The sequence below is a fragment of the Aedes albopictus genome, chromosome 1, assembly GCF_035046485.1.
Source record: "Aedes albopictus strain Foshan chromosome 1, AalbF5, whole genome shotgun sequence".
In the NCBI taxonomy this organism is placed as follows: domain Eukaryota; kingdom Metazoa; phylum Arthropoda; class Insecta; order Diptera; family Culicidae; genus Aedes; species Aedes albopictus.
This window is the reverse complement of record NC_085136.1, coordinates 107,917,991-107,944,971: the sequence shown is the minus strand read 5'-3', so window position 1 is coordinate 107,944,971 and position 26,981 is coordinate 107,917,991. Positions and strand designations below refer to the sequence as shown.

The 26,981-nt window shown below is 42.2% G+C and overlaps 1 protein-coding gene across 3 annotated transcripts in view; it reads right to left on the bottom strand.

Moving 5' to 3' along the window:
- Positions 1 to 10,291: 10,291 nt before the first annotated feature.
- Positions 10,292 to 26,981, bottom strand: part of LOC109397718 (PAX-interacting protein 1) — a 122,722-nt gene continuing 106,032 nt past the window's right edge. For all 3 annotated transcript variants that reach the window (XM_019670029.3, XM_019670031.3, XM_019670030.3), the window contains exon 3: positions 10,292 to 12,794. In XM_019670029.3, the coding sequence (XP_019525574.2) occupies positions 11,121 to 12,794 (1,674 nt within the window). In that variant the 3' untranslated portion in view covers positions 10,292 to 11,120. The remainder of the gene's footprint in view (positions 12,795 to 26,981) is intronic.

Sequence of the window (26,981 nt, the reverse complement as noted above, 5' to 3'; positions counted from 1 at the left end):
TGAAGCCCCTAAAGCCACGCTAAAACCTTCTGCAACACCCAAAATGCCTTAAGGCGACTTCAAACGTCGCCCCTAAAAGCTCTCAGAAACTCCACAGATTTCTCCCATAAACCCTCATGCAGCCTCGTGAAACCCCTCTGAAGCCACTTCCTCTCCCGGAAACTCCCTTGAAAGTCCTCTAAAACTCTGCTAGGCCCACCTGTTGTGAACTAGGAGTAAAACAGCTTTTTTTTTAATTTGGAGGATTCTTTGACGTTCTGTTTAATTTTTAATTAAGTGCGCTCAAAATAGCCAACAGTAGGTATGTACATTTTAAAAATTAGCTGTAGTACGGCAAGAATCTGTATGTACACCAATATTTTAAAGTATTTTTTCGCTCCTAACTTATATGTGTAAAAATGAGTTTGGAATCCCTTTAAGACAATATAACTCACAAACGGATGAACAGGTCAGCATGATGTTTGCATGGTTCAGTCCGTCTTCTGGGCGGCTGTACCAGAAAAAAAATTGAAAAATTATGAAAGCACTTAGGGTATGTGTTCCATCAATAAACTCACGCTCCCATATTCATCCTATTCGAAAACAAGCGATTACGGCACCGATTGATTCCGTTCTTTTTGTTTTCATGGGTGCTCGCTCACTTCTAACAAAAAATACAAAAATAAGAATCAAAACAGACAGCGCTTCAATCCTTTGTTTTTCGTAGGATGAAAATGGGGGCCACATGCTTAAGGCGAAACTGGAAGCATTTTCTCATTTTTTCGGTTTTTGATTTTTTATTAAATAACGAAGCAATATTTTCAAAATCGGTTTTCGTCCACATGTAGAGTATGGATCTAGACCTGTGCGCCGCCGCGCCACGCCGCCGCCGCCGACACTTTTTGTCCCACGCCGACGCCGACCAAAGTATTGGCGGCGCGCCATACGCCGCTGTTTGTCGCGCCGCTGATTTTCATTTTTCACGCCGACGATCAGTGCACAAACAAAATTAAGTTTACATAATATTGAGATAAAAAAAATCTCACGATCACTATCACAAGTGTTTGATTACAATAATTGATTTCTCAACTTCAATCAAAGATTCATCCAGAATATCCTTTAAGGATTCTCATGGGAGGTCCTTCAGAGATTAGTATGAAAGTTCCTTCATGGATTCCTTCAGAAGTTCCATAAGGAATTCCTACAGAAGTTTTTTTTAGGAACTAGTCCAGGAGTTTTCTTAGGAACTAGATACCAGGAGATCTTTCAGAAATTTTTGGAATTTGTTCAAGAATCCCTCTAGAAATTCCTTCGGGGATTCCTCTTGGAATACCTTGAGGATGCCTCAAGAAAATTTTTCAGAGCTTCTTTCAGGACTTTTTTTCAAGAATTGCTCCAGTAGTTCCTTCAGTGATCTCTCCAGGAGCTCGTTCAGGGATTTTCCTAATAGTTCCAGGAGGATTCAGGGATGCCTCCACGTGATCATTAGGAATGCCTTCAGAAGTTTCCTAAGCTATTTCAACGAGAGTTCGTTCAGGTATCTTTCCAGAAGTCCCTTTAAACATTCTTGCAGAACGATTTATAAATGCCACCTGAAGAATTATCAAAAATCCCGTGAGTAGTTTCTTCAGGAATTCCTGCAGGAGGTCTTTAGAAATTAGTTCCTGCAGAGTTCCTGCTTAGATTCCTTCTGAAGTACCTTTAACATTTCCTACAGGAGATCTTTCCAGGAATTCCATCAGAGATTTTTCCAGGAGTTTCAGGAATTCTTGCAGATGTTTCTTCAGAGATTCCTCCAGATTTTTTTTTAGGGATTCCTGCAGAAGTTCCATCAGAAACCTCTACAGAAGTTCTACATAGAAACTTATACGAAGATCCAAGGATACCTCCAGGAGAATTCAGAGATTCCCATATAAGAGTTCTTTCCAAGATTCCTTCAGAATATTTTTAGGAGATTGCTCGAGAAGTTCCTTCGGAAATTCTTCCAGAGATCTCTCCTGTGGTTCTTTCAGATTGTAGATTGATATTTAGATTTTTCCAGGAAGACTCACGGATGCCTCCAGGAGTTACATCACAGATTTCTCCAGAAGCTCATTCAAGAAGTCCTACAGGAGTTGCTTCAGGGTATCTTGTAGGAGCTTCTTCAAATATTCCCTAAGGATTATAATCAGGCATATCTTCAGAATATTCTTGGGGGATCTTTAATGGAGTTTCTAAAATAATTCCTCAAGGATTCCCTTCTGGAGTTATTCCAGGAATTCTTTGGAGAATACCTCCTGCAAATCCTTCCTACCGGAATTATTTCAAGCATTCACAAGAGACGAATCAACCAAGGGCTGAAAGTCTCTGTAATAAAGACAAATCAATCAATCAATCAATTGAGCATTCTCCTGGAATCCCTGTAGGGATTTCTCCTGTAATTTCTTTGGGGATTCTTCCTAGACTTTTTTCAGAGGTTTCCCTGGACTTCTTTCGTGGATTCCTCCTGGCTTTATCCTGGAATTCTTTCGGGAATTCCTCCGGAGATTCTTCCAAGATTTTCTTTCGAGGTTTCCTCCTGGACTTCTTTCTAGGAAGGAATTGTTTCGGGGATTCCTACTAATATTCCGACGAATTTATTTGGTAACTCCTTTTAGAACTTTTCAGAAATTCCACCTGGATTCCTCATTGAATTCCTCCAGACATTTCTCCTGCACTTCATTTAGGGATTCCTCTTGGACTCTCGTCGGGGATTCCTCCTAGAATTCATTCTGGAATGTCTTCTGGAATTCCTTCGGGTATTCCTCCTGAACATCCTTCATGAATTTCTCCCGATATTATTTCGGGGCTTTCTTATGATATTTTAACGTGGATTTCTCTTGAAATTTCTTCGGAGTTTCCTCCTGTAATTTCTTTGATGATTTCTCTTAGAAATCCTTCGGAGGTTCCTGTTGGATTTGCTTCAGGGATTCCTCATGGAATTCTTTCAGGAGTCCTTCTGGAATTCCTTTGGGGTTCCCTTCTGGAAGTGCCTCATAGATTTCTCCTAGAATTCCTTCGGGAACTTCTTTTTAAATTCTTTCGGAAATTCCTCCTAAAATTCCTTCGGAGATTTTTCCTGGACTTCCTATGGGGATTCCTCTAGAAAATCCTTCGAGTATTCCGCTTGGAAATCTTTCAGAGATTACTCCCAGAATTCCTTCAGGGGTCCCCTCTGGGATTCCTAAAGGTATTTCTCCGTAAGTGTTTCGGGGATTTACTACTGGAATTATTACTGGACTCCTCCTGTAATTCCTTCGAGAATTCCTTCTTGAATGTTTTCGGTGATTTCTCCTAGAATTCCTTCGGAAATTTCTCCTGATATTCGAAGATTCTTCCTAGAGCTCCTTCGAGGATTCCATCTTGAATTTATTTGGAAATTCCTCCTGCACTTTCAATGGGAATTCCTCTCAGAATTCCATCGGGGTTTCCTCTTTGAGGAATCCGCTTGTGATTTCTTCGGAGATTTCTCCCGCAATTCCTTCGGAGGTGCCCTCTGGGATTTCACCTGCAATTTCTTCGAGGATTCTTTCTAGACTTCCTTCGAAGATTCCTTCAAAAATTCAATCGGAGATTCTTCCTGATATTTTGTCGGGGATTACCGGGATTTCCTCAAAAAATTTCATTGGTGATTTCTCTTCGAATTTCTGCAGGGTTTTCTCCTCTTTCGGTGATTTATCCTATAATTTTGTCGGGGATTTCTCTTGGAATTTCTTCGAGGATTCCTGCTGGAGTAATTTCGGGGATTCCTCTTATTCCTTTTCGGGGGTTTCTCTTGAGGGATTCTTCCTTCGAGCATTTTTCCTAAAATTCCTTCGGAGATTTCCTCTTCGAATTCCTTTCGGTAAAACCTCTTCAAATTTCTTCGGAGATTCCTCCTATAATTCCTATGGGGATCTCTCACGGAATTTCTCCGTGTGTTCCTCTTAGAATTCCTCTGGGGATTCTCCCTAGAATTACTTCGGAGTTTCCTGCTGAAATATCTTATGGGATTTCTCATAAAATTCTTACGGAAATTCCTCCTAGTATTCTCTCAGGAATATCTCCTGGAATTCCTTTAGAGATTCCTTCTCGATAGTTTTTGTTGATTCTTCCTAGAAATTCTTTAGGGGTTCCTTCTGGAATATCTTTAGAAATTATCGCTGGCATTCCGTCGGAGATTTCTCCTGGAATTCCTTTGTAAACTCTAGCTGTAATTCCCTTGGGGTTCCTGCTTGAATTCATTTGAGGAATCCTCCTGGAATTTCTTTCGAAGATTCATCCTGGATTTTCTTCTAAAATTTCTCGAAAACTTCAATCAGGGATTTCTTCAGAATTTTCTGCAGGGATCTCTAAAAGAGATTCTTGAACCGCCAGAGAAACCTGCAGAAGTTTTTTAAGGGTTTCATACAACAGTTCCTGCAGAGATACGTCCACAGTTTTCTTCATAGATTGCTTCAGGAGTTTCTTTCAGGCTCCTCCTAGAGTTCTTCCCTGAAAATATTCGGGGATTCCTTAGTGAAAATAGTGTAACTTAATTATCAAGTTTGATAGCTTCTGAAGGTTTTTAGAAAACAAAACATAAAACTTTAGTAAAACCAATATTTCATTGCCTTTTGTTTGCAATGGAGTAATGCAACATGCATTACACTGAGGATACCGGTAATGTCTCAATATTCCTTTCATATTATAAATATTTGTCTGCTCCCCAAAAAAATATAGTATTAAGGCTGTTAAAAATTTTAAAAATGTAAACAACGTAAAAACAAAAATGTATAAATCATTTCGGCTTTGTTATGCCCATATGTGACGCCCGAGTTTTCCAAATAAACGAATAAGTAAAAAAAAAGTCTAATCACTTGTGGCAGTGCGGAGCCGAGCAGAAATAAAAAAGGTATTCATTCTAATGTAATAGTTCATGTCATCAATGGTCGTGAAAAAGCTCAGACTGCAAATTATAGAGCGTAATGACAACTTTTTTGCTTTGCCAATGGTTAAATTTTGGTCACGCCGAGTCACGCCGCCGCCGCCGAAAGCTGTCACCGGCGTGACGCCGATGACGCCGCCGCCGCCGGCCAAACATGGCCCTCACGCCGCCGCCGAGCAAAATATAGTCGGCGCACAGGTCTATATGGATCAAGGTATCTTCTGAATTTTTTTCAGGTGGAAAATGTTTTCCATTTTTGCAGAAACCATTTTTTCGTGAAACTTTGTTCACGCAGAGCTATTGGACATCATCCGGGACAGTGCTGCAATAGCTGTGGAGGCTCTTTTACAGGCATAATCGACGTGGCTACCGAAGGTAAGCTTATCGTCGATCATCACGACCAAGTGTTTGACGGAGCGCTTTGACAGGATAGTGCACTCTCCTACACTGATCTCCGTCTGCTGTTCCGACTTCCGGTTGTTAACAATCGTCACCTCTGTCTTGTGGTGAGCCAGCTCCAGTTTCTTGGACCGCATCCACGCCTCCACAACCTTTATCAAGTGGTCGGTAGTCAACTTCACTTCCTCGATCGTTTCACCGTAGACTTCGAGCGTATTGTCGTCGGCAAATCCGACAATCTCCACTCCCACTGGGTACTCTAACCTCAACACCTCGTCGTACATGACATTCCATAACACCGGACCCAGGATGGAACCTTGTGGGACTCCTGAGGTTATGTGAAAGCACTTCCGACCCACCTCCGTGTCGTAGACTAGTACACGATTCTGAAAGTAACTTCCGAGAATCTTGTACAGATGCTCCGGTATCCCCAGACGCAAGAGCGCATCGGCAATAGCAGACCAGCTGGCGCTATTAAATGCATTCGTTACATCCAGAGTCACTACCGCGCAAAAGCGAATTCCCCTCCTCTTAGGCTCGAGTGCTTTCTCGGCGGTTTTTGTAACCGACAAGATAGCGTCTACGGTGGACCTCCCCTTCCGGAAGCCGTACTGGTTGCTCGAAAGACCATTTTCGCCCTCGGTGAACCTCAACATTCTATTGAGGATGATCTTTTCGAACACCTTCCCCGCCGTGTCAATCAAGCATATTGGTCTATATGCCGACGGGTCTCCAGGTGGTTTCCCCGTCTTTGGCAATAGTACCAGGCTCTGCCTCTTCCAAGCTTCTGGGAAAACTCCCTCGTCCAGGCATTTCTGCATAGCAGACCTGAACATCTCGGGAGCCTCTGCAATAGCTACTTTTAAGGCCAGGTTCGGAACTCCGTCCGGACCTGGGGCCTTACCTACGCTAAGGGACTTAGCTATCCCCGCAAGTTCCACATCGGTGACCCTCTCCTCATCGCCAGCCCGAGTCCCCGGCTGTCCTACGAAAGGAGGCCAAGGACTAGGATCATGACGCGGAAAAAGTCCTCCAATGATCCCCTCCAACATCTCTGGAGATTGCTCTGTAGGAGCCATCACACCTCTCGTCTTGGCCATAACGATCCTGTAGGCATCACCCCACGGGTTCGTATTGGCACTCTGACAGAGACCCTCAAAGCAGGCCTTTTTGCTTGCTCTTATCTCGGTCTTAAGCGCAACTTTTGCAGCGGCGAACACCACCCGCCGTTCGTTTCGCTCTTCCTCTGATCGTGCTCGCTGCATCCGCCGCCTAGCCCGTAGGCAGGCGCGTCGGCCCACCAGTAATGCGGGTGGCCTCCCATTTCTAGGGTGGACTCGCCTAGACATGGTCGCATCTCACGCACGTGTGAGCACCGCTACCAGCTCGTCGCCGTCTAAACCGATTAAGTTTCGCTCACGGCGGAGCGCCTCCCTAAATACCTCTTCGTCGAAGTATGATGTCTTCCCCCTACCTACGAGGGCTTGGCCTAGGCCTAGCCGCTTCTTCTTCTATCCGCTGTCTGCTGTTGTTGTAGTCGATACTGTAGCGAACCGCCAGGTGGTCGCTGTGAGTGTAGCCATCATCTAGTCTCCAGTTCGAACTACTTGTTAGGCCAGGACTACAAAAGGTCACGTCAATAATTGACTCCGCTCCGTTTCGACTATAGGTGCTCTTGGTACCGACGTTATCCAAGTCGACATCTAAGATGGCCATTGGCCAGTGTTTCTAGCAGGATCTGACCCCGCTGGTTCGTGAAACGGCTTCCCCATTCCACAGCCCAGGCATTGAAGTCACCCGCTATTACCACCGGCCTCCACCCTGTTAGCACGGGCGTTAGGCGGTCCAGCATTTGCGTGAACCGCTAGATCGGCCACCGCGGAGGCGCATAACAGCTACAGAAGAAGACCCCGTTTACTTTGGCGACCACGAAGCCCTCATAGGTAGTACTCCTGCACGGGTTATTTACCTGTTTCCTTTGCCTCTGCGGAAACCAAACTGTGTACCTGACAACATGCCATTCGATTCAACCCATTTGTCCAGTCGAAAGAGAATCATCTTATCCAACATCTTCCGTAGGCAAGACAACGTCGCGATTGGACGGTACGAATTATGATCCAACGCGGGTTTACCGGGTTTTTGAATAGCTATCAATCTCACTTGCCTCCAATCATTCGGAATGATGTTGTTATCCAGGAACTGATTGAACAAGTTCAACAAGCACCTCTTAGCGACGTCGGGGAGGTTTTTAAAATAAACTAATAAATAAACTAGTTCTTGAAAGGAAATTTTGAGTATTTTTTTTTTTTTAATTCCTGAAAAAAATCCAAGTACAATGCCTGATGAAATCCAGAAAGTAATCCTGGATGATTTTTTGGAGTACCGTAATCCGGGGTCATATTGATCACTTTAAAACAACTTTTGCGGATAACATCAGTGCCTGTTCAAATATTGCCAAAAGAATTTCTGTAAAACCAGTACCCAGTGGATCTCCATGGAACCATGTGACAGAATTTTGTTCAACAAATTTACACTTTAAGTTAAATAACTTCAAATATCAAAATACTGGAAATGCCACTTTGGGGCGAAATTGATCAGTATACAATTAAGCATCGGTTGGAAAAGAAAATTTCCTTCACCGCTTAATTTTGCTCCTCTAAAACCGAATAACGCGTTCAAAATCTTACAACTAGTGAATTTATTACTTTAAATGCAAAATTAAATTTTGAAATTTCCCCTTAAACGCCTAATAAGTGATTTCTATCACAAAAAATGACTATTTCTTCATAAAATGAACTTTTTATAACTATTTCATGTTCTGATTAGCTGCATAACATCCCAACCAAGGCTCCACAAAAATGTTAAAACAGAGAATTTACGGGAAGTCCTATTAGCAATTGATTGTTTAGTAGCAATGATTTCAGCTAAATGAGAAATACATTGCAAATTCCTTGAAAAATAAGGCAAAACTAACTTTTTTCTAAAAAATTAAAAGTCTACACTCATCTCTAGACATCTACGAATCAGATGACGTAAAAGTTTAAGATCATTACGACGCTTAAGAGTTCCTAGTATAGAATTTCAAAGTAGTACCCGAGTGATCAATTTCACCCCGCTGATCAATTTGACCCCGGTTTACGGTACTGTTCAGAGAAACGCATGGACAGGAATACAATCTAAAGCAGGCCTCCCCAACCTTTTTCGGCCGTGGGCCACTGGTGAAACTGCATACCAGTCGATGGGCCAGAAATAAAAATTCGTTAATAATACATTTTTTTATCTTTTCTGAGCATGGCTAGATAATAGAAAAGAACTTTTTTGCAGTTTAATGTTTCTAATGAAATTTAAAAGGTTTTTTTATTTCTTGCAGGATATTGGAGCTTGACAAAGTATTTAGGAAGTTTCAATAACATGTTTCAATGTAGTACCAGACAGAGCTATTTAATGGCACAAAAAAATCTCTGAAAGCTTCAAAAATTGTGATTAAATTTTTCATGTTTTTCCTAAATTAAGTTTATGACGTAATCTTTCTATTTTGTTTTACAATCTTATCAAGCGAATTTTCACATTACACATTATTTTATTGTTAAGAATCTTTTACTTCAATTCTGTAGGACACTCAAACCAAATGCTTGCATATTTTTAAATCTTTAAAAAATTTTACAAAATATACTCTAAAAAGTCATTTTATTTTTAAAATTATTAAAATACATTTCCATAGAAAAAGGAAAATATTCAGAATAATAATATCTCGGGTTAAGTTCTATCATTTTTGTCCAATCGTGCCGCGGGCCGCACAAAATGTCCTCGCGGGTCGGATCCGGCCCGCGGGCCGTACGTTAGGCAGCTCTGATCTAAAGGGATACCTGGAGGAATCATTGGAGGAATTCTTGCTGAAATCATTCAACGAATTTCTGTAAAAATCTTCTTTCTGAAACAATTTCAGAAAAGTACATGTGCTGAACACGGCGCAGAAGGCTCAATTCGGAGAGTATTGTCCATCGACTAAAACGCTTAGAAAGCGGTTTTAAAGCTAGTTAGAGCAGATAGGCTCTGATGTCATTTAGCGTATAAGGGCGCTGGTGCTCTATGAAGCTAGAGGTACAGAGGTAGATGGCAAGTTTGAGAGGGGTCGATAGCTACGATATGCGAGATATCGTACTACGAAATAGTACTGAGTAACACAGAATCAAGACTTAGAGGTTGGTCGTCACGAATGAACTCCCTTAGTTTAAAGTGGCGTCAATAAAAGTAGCTACAGCCGGCCCCGATCAAGAATAGCCTGGAAACCGTTGACAGGCAAATTGATGCAGTGCTGTCAGAATCTTGTATGTACTACTGACTGAGGTTTTCGGCTACAGACTTACCTGTAAGGAGCATTTTTCCAAAATGTTTCCTATGTGTACTCGAAACAAAATAATCGTTAGTTAGTAAAATGTCCATAAACTACGTAGACTCATTTTCGGTCATCCTAGACCACCTTCCCTCTCGTAGAATTTTGTCGATATAAAATTTAACTACGTAGTTTGTAGGTATTGGCTATGCAGAGTGCGCTCTATGATCTTGCTGATCGTTCCTCGGTGGCAGGTCCTACCATCAACGTCAAGAAGACTAAATCGTTGGATTTGAACACGACCAACCCTTTCAGTTTTACGGTAGTTGCGTAAGCAGTGAAGAATATTGAAAGATTAGTCGACACACCAAAATCCGAATTTTCAACCCAAACGTGAAATCTGTGCTGCTGTCCGCCAGTGAAGTCTGGTGTGTATCAGTGGAGACCACTCAACAGCAGAGGCAGGCCCAGAGGCTCAAGGCGGTGCAGCCTCTACAAAGGAATAAAGGAAAGCGAAAGCAGATGACTGGCAGGAATCGGCAGGACTGAGATCTTTCGATTCGGCCCTCTGTACCAAGTAGTCCCCTTCTCCCTCTTAGTGTCTACGTAGTGGCATTGTGATATCTCCAAATCAAGAAGTCCACACGGCAGCAAAGTTTATTTTAAGTACGTTTTTATTTGCTTCTCTTTATTGGCATTGAACTCGTTGTCGTACTCGTATTACACAGTGTAAACCTAATTTAATCAACATATATGTATATGGTAGAGTTAGAAAGAACAGAGAGAGAGCGTACCCGCCGGTCATTGGTCGGTCGGTTGGCAAATCACGCACTGCTCGTTCCATTCCACCGTCAAACTACAGAATTCTACGATAGCTCTGCTCGCTCCGATTCCAAGTTAAGATACCGACAGAAGACAACCTGTCGGACAACTGGAACATGCGATTTTTGTTTATTTTCCGTTTTTCTTTTTTAATTTTTCGACGGTTGACGGCGGCTTCTAATGTTCGTTAGATTTCTCCAAATGGCTCCCAAAAAGGTTCGATATAGTTTTGATTTGAGTCATCTTCTTATGTACACGACTAACCTACGGTCTAAATAACGTTTTTGCTCCGTTTTTGTTCGGCGAACGACTACCCTTCCTTACCTTTAGTAATAAGAACAGTTTGAGTCCTAGATTTGTCACTACGCTTCCGGCAACTTAACAGGTTAAATAGTTTAAAGTCTTATATCGATGTTTTTTCCTTGGAAGAAAGTGGGAACGGGATGTATTGGGATTCGGGGGGTTTTGAGAAGAGAGGTTTGGGGAATAGAACAGAAACTCAGCATTTAAATTAAACCTTAACACGACACAAAAATAATAGATGGCTTCGCTTCGCAGACTAAACAACTAGACAAAACACAAAACTCTCTAGCTAATGTGTGTATGAGTGGTGGATTGAGGATGTGTGGGGATCTGCGGGGGTGTGGGAAGTTTCGGGAGGACTTAGTACTGAATGTTGTGTCCCCTCAGGAAGGCATCGATTTGTCCGCTGGCGTGGCCTTGTTGGGGCTGGATGTAGTAGTACTGCTGAGGTTGCGGGACGCGGTGGACCTGAGGAGAAGACGCCTGGAAGCGGTGCTGCTGGGGTGGGTTGCCCTTCTTGGCGGCTTCCAACCGGTCGTTGCGCAGCTGGTTCTGTTGGAGTTCAAGCTGCTGGGCGAACAGCTGCTGGCTGTTGATGAACTGCAGCTCGTTCTGCTGCTTCTGGTAGAGCTGTTGAGGGATTTGGACCTGGGCTGGAGCGGGTTGGGGTTGTTGTCGGTAGAGAGGGCTCTGCTGTTGGAGGTGATCCAGGGAAACTAGCTGGGGCTGCTGTTGCTGGACTGGGTTGTGGACGTACGGCTGGATGCGGTGATTCAGCTGGAAGTCACCGTCGCTCTGAGGCAGCTGTTGGTACAGGGCGGTGTCGTACTGTCCGGTCTGTGGGTCGTATACGAGCTGGGTCTGGTAGATGGGGTTGCCGGTAGGTTGTTTCGGGGTCGATGACGAGAATGGCTTGGACGGAGTTGTCGATGCGACCTTGTTCTCGTGTTGGAATTTCTTGAATTCGGCGTCGAAGTCCAGTGGTTGACGGGTACCTCCGAGGAGGGTGTTGGCTTTGGTGGTGGTGAAGAATCCGTTGGCAGTGGTAGTGTCTGGGCGGTAGGTCGTTGGGGGAGGCTGCGTCTGCAGGGTGTTCTGGGCGGGCAGTCTGTAGATTGGTTTTGGAGTGATGTTCACAGGAACGGATTGGGTGGGCGTGTGGTAGATGGTATTGGGAGTAGTGCTGACAATCTGAACTCGTGGGCGCTGGGTAACGGTTTGTGGCTGTTGGTTAGCGAATGGACGGGCAGCTGGGCGGGCACGTTGACCGATTTGGACCTCCTCTTCGGACTCTTCCTGGTTGTAGCCAGAGTTGTAGTTGTTTTGGAAGACGGTGGTCGTTGGACGAGGAGTGGTTGGAGCTTGGGCAGGGCGTGGACGAGGAGCAACTGGTCTTCTGGGGTAGTTCTGTGGGATGTTCTCGTTGGATTCTTCCTCGGATTTTTCTTCTTCTTCTTCGCTGCCTTCTGGGTTGTTGGGGTCACATGGGTTTCCAGACACGTAGGTGAACTCACGTTTGTTACCGTCTGGGTCGACATAACCGTACTTGCCTCGGACGACGCAATCGGTTCCGCGGGTTTCTTCCTTGAACGAACCATCGGCAGCTTCGTAACCGAAGGTAAATGATCCATCATCGTTGACTTTGTTGTAGTTGCGGATGGTCTGTACTGGTGGGGCTCTGGCCTCTGGGACCTTCTGACGAGCGGAAATCGGAGCAGCGGTTGTGACCTTTACTGCTGGTCGGTAAGAGTCGGCACGTGCCCGTTGAGTTGGCGCTCCATACTGTCCGTTGTAGTCTTCTTCGCTAGCCACTAGAACGAGTTGCCGTGGGTCTTCGTCTTCCCGGGGTTGTGCGCGGTAGTACTGTACGGCTTGCTGCGGCCGGTTATCCTGCTCTTCAGCACTGTTCAGTTCGGCACTGTTCTGCTCCTCCGGCTGTTGTTGCAATACTCGTGGACGTACCCGCAGTCGTCGCTGCTGTTGCGCCTCGGTGGAACATGCCAGGAGTACGGCAACTCCGGCCACCAACAACACCTGCGGAAAAAGAGAAAACAAATATCGAGAATTAGTCGAATGCCTATTGTCTTGCGGCTCAATTAGGTGAGTCAAAAAGTGAATCGTCAAGCAACACTTCCCCAACCGGCAAGTGCTGCCAATTAATGAGATCAAACTACCGTCAACGGAGTTGTCGGCACGGTTGGTCGGTTGCCACTTCATCTCGGCCGGAATGACAATAATAACCGTGATGACTCAGGTAGCACCTCCACCTAATGCCATATCTGATAAAATAATGATGAATAACGAGCAAGCGGACAGCAGCAGCCAAGCCGAGCGTCTCAACAATAGAGTCATCTACCTCGCATGGAGTCGTCGTCGTCGTCGCGTTCGCTTTCGTTTTCATCGGGCGTGAAAGAGTTGGACACCGCGCGACAGACACGCGGGAATAACGCGCGATAAGGAAGACACGCGCGGTTCGGTGGTCGGCGGCGGCATCCCAGACAAATGAATTATTCATTACACGGAATAATGGATGAAAGTGATACCTACACCGCGCCGCCGTTTGGTTCCGAGCCGAGCGGAGTTTTCAGTCTCGTCTCGGCTGGCGGGACGAGAAGAAAGACTCGAGCTGGTTGGGGGCTCGTCGATTAGGCTAATTGATGGTTAGAGAAAAGTGGTAGGAAGCGGTGGTTTTTGGTGTTTCGGAAGCTTGGTGAATGACTGACTGGTTTGTGTATCGTTTGGTAGTCGTTATTTATCAATGGTCGGAACGACTTTCTGAACTGAGATCATTAATTTTCGACGCTGGACACTAGGATGAAACTGTTAAAAACGGTAACTCACTACTGGTTATTAAATTAGGATTTTTTTAGAACATTACGCATGCACGATTCCGTGGAGACTTGTTGTAGTCCATTGCTTTCAGAATCCAGGATATTCCATTACTATTTTTCCTAATTGTTATGAATCAGCAACACACGTTTTTATGTACGGGACAGAACCAATAGCATATCAGTAGCACAGTCAATGTCTAACAACTTATACGGGTCCACCAGCACAGGAAGTACCCCGATCTGCTAGAAATTTTCCTGGACGCTGTGTTATGATTCCGAAGAAACCTAGAGGTGGGATAAATAACTCCGAAGATAGTGTCAGGGATACACACATAACCTTCTGAAGAGCAAATGAATCCGTACTCTCTACAGCATCGTCGTTTTTATCTATCCTACGTTCACCCTACCGATACCGGAGTCAAGCTTTCCAACATTCCAACAGATTACAATAGGTCAACGCCCCGTAGATCGGAGGAACTTTCTTGTAGTCTTCTTCCGACTGAACTCAGTTCCAATTCATGTGACAGATGAAGCTAGGGTAATCTACATTCTCTTCAACAAGTGTCTTATCCGTCACTGATTACTTCATTCGCTTCCCACAACTGTACTTCGATTGAGCAGTAACGGTGATTTACAACCCAGGGTGGAGTACCCGGGATACCCAAACAGCCCACAGAGAAGAGCGACGAGTCAGAACCGGTTCATGTATCGTGTGTAGAATTGTGAGTTCCGAAGTGTTCGCAGCTGGTTTGGAATGGTCATCGGCCAAAACTGTAAGCCAAACGAACGTAAAACCAGCCTTTAGACGAGAGACCTTACGCTAGTCCAGAAAGTACTTCAAATTGGTCAAAATTGATGCAGTACCCCTTGTTTTATGGAGTTTCCCAAAAGATTACCTGTCTAACTGAAGGGTCTAGGGGACCCAGGTAGTTCATTTGCTCCAGTGTTTGATATCATGGAAGGAAAACTCTAATGGATGTATTGCGCCGTCTTCACCGACTTCGTGTGGAGTTATTCTCCCCTACGGAACCATGTAACGGTTCGTATGGTTCGTAACGACTTGCAACATTTCCCACCAGATGACTCTACAATCTGCATGTAAATTCAATAGTAGGAGACAATTGTAGCGATTTTTGAGATCTTGCAGCATTGGAGATGTGTAGTGTCCATTGTGAGTCTATTGTGTGTGCGTAAGATTCCAAAGCCACTGGAAAATCTGAATCTAGAGGATTCAACGAGCCATGAAATCCCTTCCTTCCTTCGCAGAACCCCGAGGTGCTGCCATGGTTTTCCATAACTAAAGGGATAATCCTAACCTAAAAATTAACGACCGAAAACCAACGGAAGCTTGTTCTGCGAAAGCCTCGGAAGCCCCGTTTCGGATAGGTGGCAAAGATCCCAACAAACGATCGTGAGGAAGGAGACCAATCGAGAAAGTCTTCAGCTTATTTATCCTGAGATTTTAAGAGATATTTCTCCAGAAGTTGCTTGGGAATCTTTTGTAGAAGTTCAACGTGTGGTTATCTCAGATGTTCTTCGTGAAATACCACTTATAACTCTTCAGGAAATTTAAGGAAACCTTGACATATTCCTCCAAGTGTTTTGTGTTTTTTTTTTGGAATTTTTTAAAGAAAATCTTAAAAAAAATCTTTTTTAAGTTACAATAGAAATATTCATTGGTGATTTTTGAGGCATTTTTTTAAGTTCTTCGAGAGTTTCTCAGACAACTATTCTGAGAATTACTCGGCATGTCCCTCTAGATATTCTTTAAGACAGTCAGCCAGGATTTTTAGAAAATTCCTCATAAAGTATCTCGGAATATTTCTTCAGTTGCTTTAGTGAAACTCAGTTTTTGTTTAATGATTTATGATTTTTTCAAAAAGTGCTTTAAGAGTGTCTTCGTACAGGACCTCCATAATAAATTACTGCTTCCCTCGGATTGTTTCCATAAATTTCGGTAAAAGTTGTTTGAGGCGTTACTTCTTCTATCATCGTAAAATACCTTCCAGAATTCTTCGTTAAATTCCTTTGGGTTTTAAACCCAGGAAAAACCCCTACAAATTCGTCAGGAGACTTCAGCAGATCTCGGGAAATTCTTTAAGTGTTTTTTCGGGAACTTTTTACAGGAATTCCTCGGAAAATATCGTTAGGAGTTTCTCGGAACACTCTTCAGGAACTCCTGAATACTTCCTCCAGGAGTTACAAAAGAAATATTTTCCGGTGTTCTTCGGGTCAATCCTTCTGGAAATTTCTCCTCTGGATTATCTCGTGGAACTACTCTGTCTGACAATTTCTCGGCGAATGTTTTTTGGAGTTCCTCCAGAAGTACTTCGAGGCATCCTTTCAAGGAGTTATTTTTAGGAAATCGCTCCTATAGTATATCGGTAAACTTCTCAAGAATCCGAGATGAACCAGCCCAGGGCTGAAAATCTCGTAAATAAAGATAAAAAAAAAAAACTTCTCAAGAAGTCCTCAGCAATTTCTTCATGAGTTTTTTTTTTAATGTGCTTCAAAAAGTTCTTTTTGCAGAACCCCCAGAAGAAACTACTCTAAGGTTCACAGCAAACTTCTTCAGAATTCCCTTGGAAAATTCCTTCCGAAGTCATTTAACAAATTTCGGTAGAAGTTATGTGAGACGTTACTAAACAATTTCTTCGTGAAACACCTCCTGGAATTCTCTGGAAAATTCCTCCAGGTGTAAATACTTGAAGTACTTTTAGGCAAAGTAAGTTTAATTGGCAAATTAAGAGATAAATTTGAGAAAAAAATACCACTTGTTTTGGCTGGATTCAAACCCACGGCTCGGTATCGCAAGTCCGGCGCTTTAACCAACTAAACTACAGAACAAGCTACGATAGAACTGCGAAATAGAAAGTCAAACTGGATTCGAAGCACCACCCAAACCGGGTCCGTCTGTCCTCACCAACTATCTGATCGGTACAAACTCAGTATGCGTTGAGCGCTCAACGCGGACGGACTCAGATGGTTGGTGACGAAGAATGTGGCAGTCGAGCTTCAATATCAACATTCCTGAAACAATACGCTCACACTTGTTGTTCGTAGGCCGCTACAGTGCCGGATTGGCATCTAAGAACCAAAAGGGAGACAAAGTTGCAAAAGACGGACCCGGTCAGGGTGGGGCTTCAAATTCAGTTTAACTTTCTATTTCGCAGAATCGTAGCTTGTTCTGTGGCTTAGTTGGTTAAAGCGCCGAACTAGCCATACGGAGTCGTGGGTTCGAATCCCATCAATTCAAGTGGTAATTTTATAACAAATTTATTTCGCAAATTGTCACTTATTTTGCCTAAACATCCGTTTTTACGTCTTTTTCTGATATACTGGTTGAATGGTTCAGCCGGAAAAGGCCAATAAAATTATTGTCCTCCAGGTGTTACTCGGGAAAACCCTCTATAAAATTGTCGAGAAATTTCAGGTGACGACAGGAAATTACTCCAGGCTTTTTCTGGAACTTTTACTGGGACTTCTTAGATCACTCCATCAGGAATTCCCCAGGAAATTCCTCCAGGAGTTACGAGAGAAATACCCCCAGATGGGTCGTTCTTTCTGGATTTCTTCATGGAATTCCTCCTACGTTATCTCGTATAATTACTCTAAGAATTTCTGAGCGAATTTATTTTAGAGTTCCTTCGAGGAATTCTTCCGACGAGTCTTTTTTTTTAACACTTTCTAAAGTATATTGGCAAAATTTTCTGAGAGTGCTTAGCCATTTTTTGATGAGCTATTCATAAAATGTTTCAAACAGAATTTTGTATTGTACGCCCAAAATAAACTGCTGTAGGAGTTGCACAGCAAGCTTCATCAAAATTCCTTTGGAAAATTTCTCCGGAAATAACTTACTAACATTCGGAAAAAGTTAAGTGAGACTTTCTTCACAACTTCTTCGTGAAACACCTCCAAAAGTTCTTCCGAAAAGTCCTCCCAATGTTACTGTGGATATTCCTCTTTAAATTGTTTAGAACGAAGAGTTTTTCGGAACACTCTTTCAGGAATTCCTGAAGAAATTCCTCCAGGAGTTACAAGAGCGATATCTCCAGATGGTCTTCGGGTTCCCTCTGGAGTTCTTCAGAAAGCACCATAATCTGGATAATCTTGTGGAACTAAACTGAGAATTTCTCGGAGAATTTGGAGTTCCTCGAGGCATCCACCTATTTTGCTGGTCCGCCGAAACTTACTGAAAAAAAAAACTTAAAATTAAAAGAGATTAAAGTGTGAAAATATCGCATTTTGGTGGGATTCGAACCTACGACTACGTATTCAAAATATCGGCGCATTAATCAACTAAGCCACAAGAACAGGTAATGATACTGCGGAATAGAATCAACTTTCAATATGATCAAAATTCTGTGTCTTCAGTTCTTGGAAAAATTTGAATCTGGAAATCCTTTCTTAAGATAGTAGAGATAGATGGTCGTCCAGAAAGTGATATAAAATAGAAAACAGGTTATACAGCTTTGTAAGACGCGCAAAAACGACAAATTCTGGTAGAAGTTCCACGAGAAATTTCTTCTAAAGTTCATGAGGAAATACTTTCCAAAATAAGGGATGGCCTATGTTGGAGCTCCTTAGAACAAAATCTTAAGAAGTTCCTGCGACTTATTTTCAAGAGTTTATAGGGAGATTTTTCGCAGAAAACTTCAACGAATGAATGAATTCTCACGAGTTTCCTTTAGGGATTTCTATAAAAACGTCTCGTGGGTTTCCATCAGGTATTCCTCGCGGGATTACTTCTGAGATTTCCGAGGATTTCTACATTTATTTTTCCCAGGATTTTTCAGGAATTCCTTTTGACATTTATCCTGGGACTCCATCGACTATTTTCCCCGGAATTCTTTCGGATTCTTTCCGAGATTCGTTCATTTTTCGTTCGTGGGTTTCCTTCGAGGATTTCTACTGCGATTCCATCAGAGATTTCTCTAGGATTTTCACAACAATTTCTTTGGGACTCCGATGGAAATTTCTTACGAGATTCTTTCATTGATTCCTTCCGAGATTCATTTAGGGATATTTTCCGGCATTCCATCAGGGATTCGTCTCGGAATTCCACCATCGATTGCGTTGAATACTTCTTCCGGAATTCTTTCACGGGCTATTCCAGAGACTATACCAGGGACTCCCTCGGGATTCCATCTGGACTTTTTCAGAAATTCCTTAAAGAATAACTTACGGGTTTCCTTCCAGGGATTCTTTTTGCCTTTCTCGTACACTAAGTGTACTGGAAAGGCTATATGTTCACTCCAAAAATGACATTTTGATAGAAGGCCCGGAGGGTCGAGTCACATATACCAATCAATTCAGCTCGACGAATTGAGGTGATGTCTGTGTGTGTGTATGTATGTGTGTGTGTGTGTGTGTGTATGTGTGTGTGTGAGTATGTGTGTGTACAAAATAAACTCACATCACTTTTTGGCAGTAAACCTCAACCGATTTTTATGACCGATGTTTCATTCGACGCGGAATCTGGTCCCATTGTTTCCTATTGAAAATGGTTCGGATCGGTTCAGCCGTTCCGGAGTTATGGCCATTTAGGTGTTCCGGATCGGTACCCCAGGGAGGGGCCAGATATGAAAATGCTACAAAACCATGCATTCGACATATCAGACCGCGGCTTTTTCCATAACCTGACAAACGGTAAGCAGGAAAATACTCTCAGTCGATATATGAACCAGTAGTATTCCGGAATCGGTTCCGGATGTCCCGCCGGAGGTGGCCAAATATAAAAGTGAGCCAAATCCATGCATGCGACACATCAAATAGCGGCTTTTTCGATAACCTGATGAACAGTGAGCTGGAATATAGCCTTTGACTCAGCAGAGACTACTGGTAGTGTTCCGGAACCGGTTCCGGGTGCCCCGCCGGAAGTGGCCAAATATAAAATTGAACCAAACACATACATGCGACACATCAAATCGCGTCTCTATAGATAATCTGATGAACAGTTAGCAATGAAATGGAATCAGACTACATTTAGGAAAACCAGTAGTATTCCGGAACCGGTTCCGTGTGTCCCGCCGGAAGTGTTCAAATGTAGATGGGAACCAAACCCATTTAATGCGACACATTAAATAGCTGCTTTTTCGATAACCTGAAGAACGGTTAGCAGGAAAATAGCTTTAGATCACAGCAGAGACTACCGGTAGTGTTCCGGAACCGGCTCCGGATGTCCCGCCGGAAGTGGTCAAATGTAGATAGGAAACAAACCCATGCATACGACATATTAAATTGCAGCTTTTCCGATAACCTGAAGAACGGTAAGCAGGAAAATAGCCTTTAATCACAGCAGAGACTACCGGTTGTGTTCCGGAACCGGCTCCGGATGCCCCGCCGGAAGTGGCCCAATATAAAAGTGAACCAAACCTATGCATGCGACACATCAAATAGCGGCTTTTTCGATAACCTGGTGAACAGTAAGCAGGAAAATAGCCCGCAGAGACTACCAGTACTGCTCTAGAACCAGTTCCGGATGTCCCGCCGGAAGTGGTCAAATGTAAAAGTGAACCAAATCCATGCATGCAACACATCAAATCGCGGCTCTTTAGATAACCTGATGAACGGATAGCAACCAGTGAGACAACCAGTAGTATTCCGGAACCGGTTCCGGGTGTCTTGCTGAAAGTGGTCAAATGCATATAAGAGCCAAACCCATGCATGCGACATATCAAACCACGGCTTTTTCGATAACCTGATGAACGATTTACAAAAAATAGTCTCAGATCACATTAGAGTCTACCGGTAGAACCCGTTTTGTATGTCCCGCCAGAATGACCAAAATGTAAAATGAATCAAATCCATGCATGCACATCAATTTTCGGCTTTTCAGAAAACCTGTTGAACAGTTAGCAAGAGACTAGTCTCATGCCATATTTGAGACAATAGGTACAGTCTTGGAACCGGTTCCGGGTATCTCACAGGAAGTGGTAAAAACAGTGAAAATAATTAATGCAAGCGATAAATATGTGTAAGAGAACAAAATCTTGACAAAACTGATGCGGGTTCATCAAATCACATCTTCTCATATTCTTGAGGTGTAAATATACAGTAGAATGGGGGTTCCATGAGAAATTTGAAATTTAATCGCATTAACCTCGAGCAAAGCTTTTCAATCCCCTTTTGCGTCTGTGATATGGATCTAATTTGAATTGGATTTAGTACGAAAAATTTCACTTGCTTCCATTTTTTGGTCAAATTTTTTGAATCTAGTAACCAATGATAATAAAATATAGCCTGAAGTGTGCAGGAAAAAGTTTATCGAAGACTGTAAAGTGATTTTTGCTTCATTTTTACATGTGTTTTTCTACGAAATCCTCTTAACCCTTATGTGGCCGACAGGGTACCCGGGTACCCAGCGCCCATTTGAAAAGCACGGTGTAGAAAAAAGCAAAAAATTTGTCGAACACATAACGGTTAAGGTAAGTTTAGGGATTCTTTCAAGGCTTCCTCTGGTGATTCCTTTAGGGATTTCTGCAGGAATTCTTTCCGACATTCCATAATAGATTTCCTCGGGAATTCTCCTGGGACTTTTTTTTAGCATTTTTTTTTTCAGGTATTCACTAGAGTTTACACGTTAAGGATTCCTGCATGTATTCCTTCAGAGATTTTTGCCTGGTTTTCTTCAGAGATTCCTCCAGGGATTTCTTTACTGTTTTCTCCCCAACTTCTTTCATGGATTTCTTTCGGCATTTTTTAAGATTCCTTGAAAGATATGTTAAGGATTCCCCAAAAATTCTTTCTGGAATTCCGTTAGCAATCGTTCCTAATTTCCTTCACTGATTCCTCCTGGAATCCATGTAGGAATTCCTTTAGGAATTTCTTGTGGGGTTTCTTCCGAGATTATTTCGTAGGCAACTTTCTATTTTTTAACAATATCCTTAAAAAAATTTGGCAGCAGTTTTGTTTTTGCTATTTTTTGGAAACTTCTATGAAGTTTCCTCTGGTTTCTTTGGTATTTCTTTCCTCGAGGCCTTTGAGAATTCCATCGACAATTCTTTTGAAAACTCTTTCTGTAAATCATTTGTGCATACCTTCAGCAATTATTCAACATATGTGTTCAACTCTACGTAAAACTTCTCCCCAACAAGTTTCTCCGGAATGTCCTCCAAGAGTTCCTCGTGAAATCCAGTCAAGAGCTACATAGGTTCGGAGCCAATTCCACCTAGAAGAGACCTTCTATTGACGATTGCTCCCTTTGTTGTGATGGACACTGCCTGTCGTTCCATTACTTGGCTGGCTCACCGTCGTATTCGAACTGCCCCCGCATTGAGCTCTCCTTGGCATTGATTAATGACTAGTGTGCAGACATTCTGCCAAGTTTCCATCTGCGCGACTGTGGAGGATGACTCTGTGACGCAATCAATCAACAACGAGAAGACGGGAGAGGGTTTTACTTCGAAATCAGTTCAGAAAGAGCACCCGCGCGTGTCAATCAAATTATATTATTCAGACAGCTTGGGTATGTTGTTCTGTGTATACTCAGACATAACGACTTCCCGCTAATAATCGATTGCAGCAGCGAAGCTCGATAAAGAACCCATAATCCAGTGATAGGCTCTGTTTGGAAATTTGATGGTCCGACCAATCGGCAACCGAATAGTTGATCCATTCGCCCAGGAACGTTAATTCAATCACATTTAATGCGTTGTCTTCGCGAAGGAATTTGATTAGCTTCACGGCTGTCGGCATAATTAAAGCGAAGCTAATGACGCCCGAGAGGATAGCCCCACACTGCAACTGTTTCAAATACGATGTCCGAAAATTTTAAATCACAATCAGAAAATTTAATTACACGCTCCTAGCTGATCACATTCCTCCCGGGGGGGTGGCGACAGTTGCTTTGGCTTCAGGAGACGACATTAAACCCGATTGGCGAAACGGTGACGCGTCGTATCCTTCAACTTTGCTCCACACCACCGGCACCGGTGGTGGCCATCATCATCATCATCATCATCAACGTTGACGACATTTCGCGGGGGGTTACAAAAATAACCAAAGTCTCGATTCCTTTTACGAATGACTGGCCACGGTCACCCTCATCGCGCATCGTCCACCAGTCCAGCAGTATTCAGCGTCAAAAGTTCACCGGTTCAAATTGAATACACACGGCTGAGCTGAACTGACTGCTGAAACGCGATCGCGACCGATGCACACGTGGGGGTGTGCAGTGCAGTGCAGCTGGTGCGCGCGCGGTTAACTCAAACTCGTGTAATTGAAACCTTGAAATGTATCAACTCTCACACATCGCCGCATCACATCGCACCGGAGCGAGCGAAGTAGACTGATGGTGCCGCACAGTGGGATCATTCTGAAAAAAGACGATCAAAACCTCTAAGAGCCGTTAGATGACATTTTAGCATATAGGTGTCTTTGGAAGATGTGTTCAGAAAAATCTTCTCTACTTTTATGCATATTCACTGTATGGTAAAACTGTAGGGTGAACCCGAGCAAAAAAATATTTTTTCAAAATATTTTTTTAGAGGGTAGATGTCTTCAGCAAAGTTGTAGAACAAGTAATTTCAAGTATCTTTGCTGAAGACACTATATAGTTTGGACTTCATTTTTTGGGAGAAAATATGAAAGTTTAAAAAACAACCTCAAAATCAGTTTTTTGAACTTTTCCATGATTATATCGTAAAATTTCAACGTGATATGTTCTACAAGTTTGTGGATACTACTGGAATACACTATCTTGCCGAAGACACCAACTCTGTAAAATTGAAAATTGCTCCAGTAAACCAATTTTTTTGAAAATTTTTCACTATTTTCACTATTGAATATTTTTTGAATAGGCACTTTTTGGCAGCCGTGCTATCAAAATTTCAATACTTTATCATGTCCAGAATAGACCAAAAGTGACTTAACAATCGGGTCTGATAAGGCACTTTGATTTCTGATGCTATTTTAAAAGTCATTTTTTCAAAGAAAATATTCACAAATTTCATACAAATCAATTAATACAAACTGAAAACTCACGAAAACTTTTCGACAATAATGTTTGTTAATCCAAATAGTATTCTTGTTGAAATAGTCTAAATTTCTAACACTGTGGTTGACTTTACATTGAATATACGACACAAAATATCGCTTTTAAAATTTTTTTATAAGAGTTTTTAATACCAATTAAAAACTGTGTTTTTCATCTAATTTTTTATTGTAATTCCCAATGCATTTGCTTATGTTAAAATACATACATTAATCAATCAACTAAAACAATGATAACATTTTTTTTTTTCATTTGTTATGTTAACATTATAACTTCGGTTAAAAAACTAAAAAGGCGAAAATATAATGAATGCCTCTACAAGTTTTGTGTTGAAAATAAAAAAAATAAAATAAAACGAGTGAAACATTGTTACATCACATTGAAATAGCCAGTATCTGTTAGAGATATTCTAGGTTGTAAATCTTACGTCACGGCTGTCAAAAAAGTGCCTACTCAAAAAATATTCAATAGTGAGTTTTTAAATCATCTAAAAATTTAAAAAGCGATATTTTTTGTCGGGTATTCAATGTAAAGTCAACCACAGTGTTAGAAATATAGACTATTTCAACAAGAATATTATTTAGATTAACAAATATTAATGTCGGAAAGTTCTCTTGAGTTTTCAGTTTGTATTAAATGATTTGTATGAAATTTGTGAATATTTTCTTTGAAAAATGACTATTAAAATAGCATCAGAAATCAAAGTGCCTTATCAGACCCGATTGTTAAGTCACTTTTGGTCTATTCTGGACATGATAAAGCATTGAAATTTTGATAGCACGGCTGCCAAAAAGTGCCTATTCAAAAAATATTCAATAGTGAAAATAGTGAAAAAAAACTCAAAAAAATTGGTTTACTTGAGCAATTTTCAATTTTACAGAGTTGGTGTCTTCGGCAAGATAGTGTATTCCAGTAGTACCTACAAACTTGTAGAACATATCACGTTGAAATTTTACGATATAATCATGGAAAAGTTCAAAAAACTGATTTTGAGGTTGTTTTTTAAACTTTCATATTTTTTCCCAAAAAATGAAGTCCAAGCTATATGGTGTCTTCAGCAAAGTTATGTGAAATTACTTGTTCTACAACTTTGCTGAAGACATCTACCCTCTAAAAAATTATTTTGAAAAAATATTTTTTTGCTCGGGTTCACCCTACAGTTTTACCATACAGCGAATATGCATAAAAATAGAGAAGATTTTTCTGAACATATCTTCCAAAGACACCTGTATGCTAAAATGTCATCTAACGGCTCTTAGAGGTTTTGATCGTCTTTTTTCAGAATGATCCCACTGTGTGCCGCCGATCGCCGCGCCGGTTAGTTAAGATGTTTTTTTTTTCAAGTCTCCATCACCGGCGCAGTTGTTTGTGAATGGATTTGGAGTGCGCTGCCAGCCGTCTGTATCTGCCGATGACGACAAAGACAACTAGCGATAATGCTTTTGGAGGTGTTGTTGTAGAACAACTCGGGCAAGCTAAGCTCTTAGTTTTGTCGATGATGGTAATGAGCTTTTTAGTCTAGAGAGGCGTACCAAATTAACCCAGATTAGTGTCGATAGTCGACCGAGGGTTTCTCGTTGTCGTCTTCGACACGGTTGCACTAGATTTCCTAAAGGACCTAGTACATGAATGTTTGAAGAGGAGGTAGATTTCGCATCACATTCATCGGAACAGAGGAGGCACAAGCGAATAAAATCATTTGCAGTGGGGATGGATTGGAAGGGTTCGACTGAATGGGATAGTTATGCTACGGAAACGGCTAAGCAGTCTCGTGGAAATCAAACGATACTTATTGATTCTACCCAACGTTTCGACCACTTTTTTGGTCTTCTTTAGAGGTCGAAACGTTGGGTAGAATCAAATATTATCGTCTGATTTCCACGAGACTGCTTAGCCGTTTCCGTAGCATAAATTTGCAGAGGGGTTTTGGGGCTGAAGAACAGAAACTCTCTAGAGAATGCGTCTCAGGGCGCTCTGATATGCAGAGCAAGCTCGGTGATCTTGCCAATCGCTCCTTGGCAGCAGGTCTTCCCATCAACGTCATTATGACTAAATTGTTGAATGTGCTTGGCTCAGCTAACTTAACGTTAGTTGGACAAAGATCACAGAGTAGGTATTGAAAGTATCTAATACCTTGGTCATCAAATGGGGACATCAAGATTAACATAGGACTACGGATTGAGAAGGCATGGACTGCTTTTGTGAATTTAGGAAATGTTTGAATAAACAGTCAATTATGTCAACATATCAAAATCCAAATCTTCGAACCAAACATGCAATATGCACTGCTGTACGCATGTGAAACCTGAGGTGTATCAATGGAGAACACTCAACGGCTGCAGGTATTCACCAAGTTCATGCAGAAAAACCTCAAAGATTAGATCTCATGCGGCTTTATTGTCTAGGTAATCAAAAGCCGATAATGGCAGAAATTCGGCCCGATCAAATTTAACCCTAAAAATTTCAAATTCGCTCAAGTGAACCTTCACCATGCAAAGGGAGCAACCGCCATACTTTGTCAAAGGTTCACTGAGGCGCTGTCCATAAACTACGTAGACTCAAATTTGGAATCTCAGGCAACACCCCCCCCCCCTTCCCCTCGTAAACTTTCGTCCATACAAAATTTTCGATTTTTTTTTTTAAGCGGTGGCCAGAACCTCCCCTCCCCCCTCCAGAGTCTACAAAAACACCACTCCCGGTGAAGACTGGCGCTTGAGCTTAGCTATTTAGGATTATAGTTGGAGGAAATGCCAATGCAGAACCCGTAGTTTCCAGGAAGGTACGCCCAATTCCCTAGGTTGGTGGGTTAGTGTAAGCGAACCAGCCGTAAAAAGACAAGCACCGAAAAATTAACAAGAGAAACATGCCATTTGATACCACTGGTTACGATCACAGCGATGAAAAGGGACTTGCGACTGAAAGCTCATTACGTAGAACTGTAGATCTCTCAACTTCATCGGGAGCACCCGCATACTCGCCGATATACTGAAGGATGGTGGGTTCGGAATCGTAGCGAAAGAGAGATGGTTTGTAAAAAAGGGGTGTTCATGGTATGGACTCGGATTCACTTTGGCTTTCTATTTCGCAGTATCATTAGCTGTTCTGTGGTTTGGTTGGTAAAAGTGCCGGTCTAGCGAATTCGGAGTCGTTGGTTTGAAACCCACCGGAAGGCGATTTTTTTTTCACAATTTCTTCACTCAATTTGTTAATAAGCAACATTCAGTGCCTTCTAATTACAAGTTTTTCTGTATCTGAACTGCGCTAGGCTATATTCTTATTGTTGGATGACTTACGCCGCTAATCGCATTACCCGAACACCGAAGCACACCGCAACAAGTCAGCTTTTTTCAATGTGTTATTCAAAATACAGCAGTAAGACAACTGAAGAGTTTACTT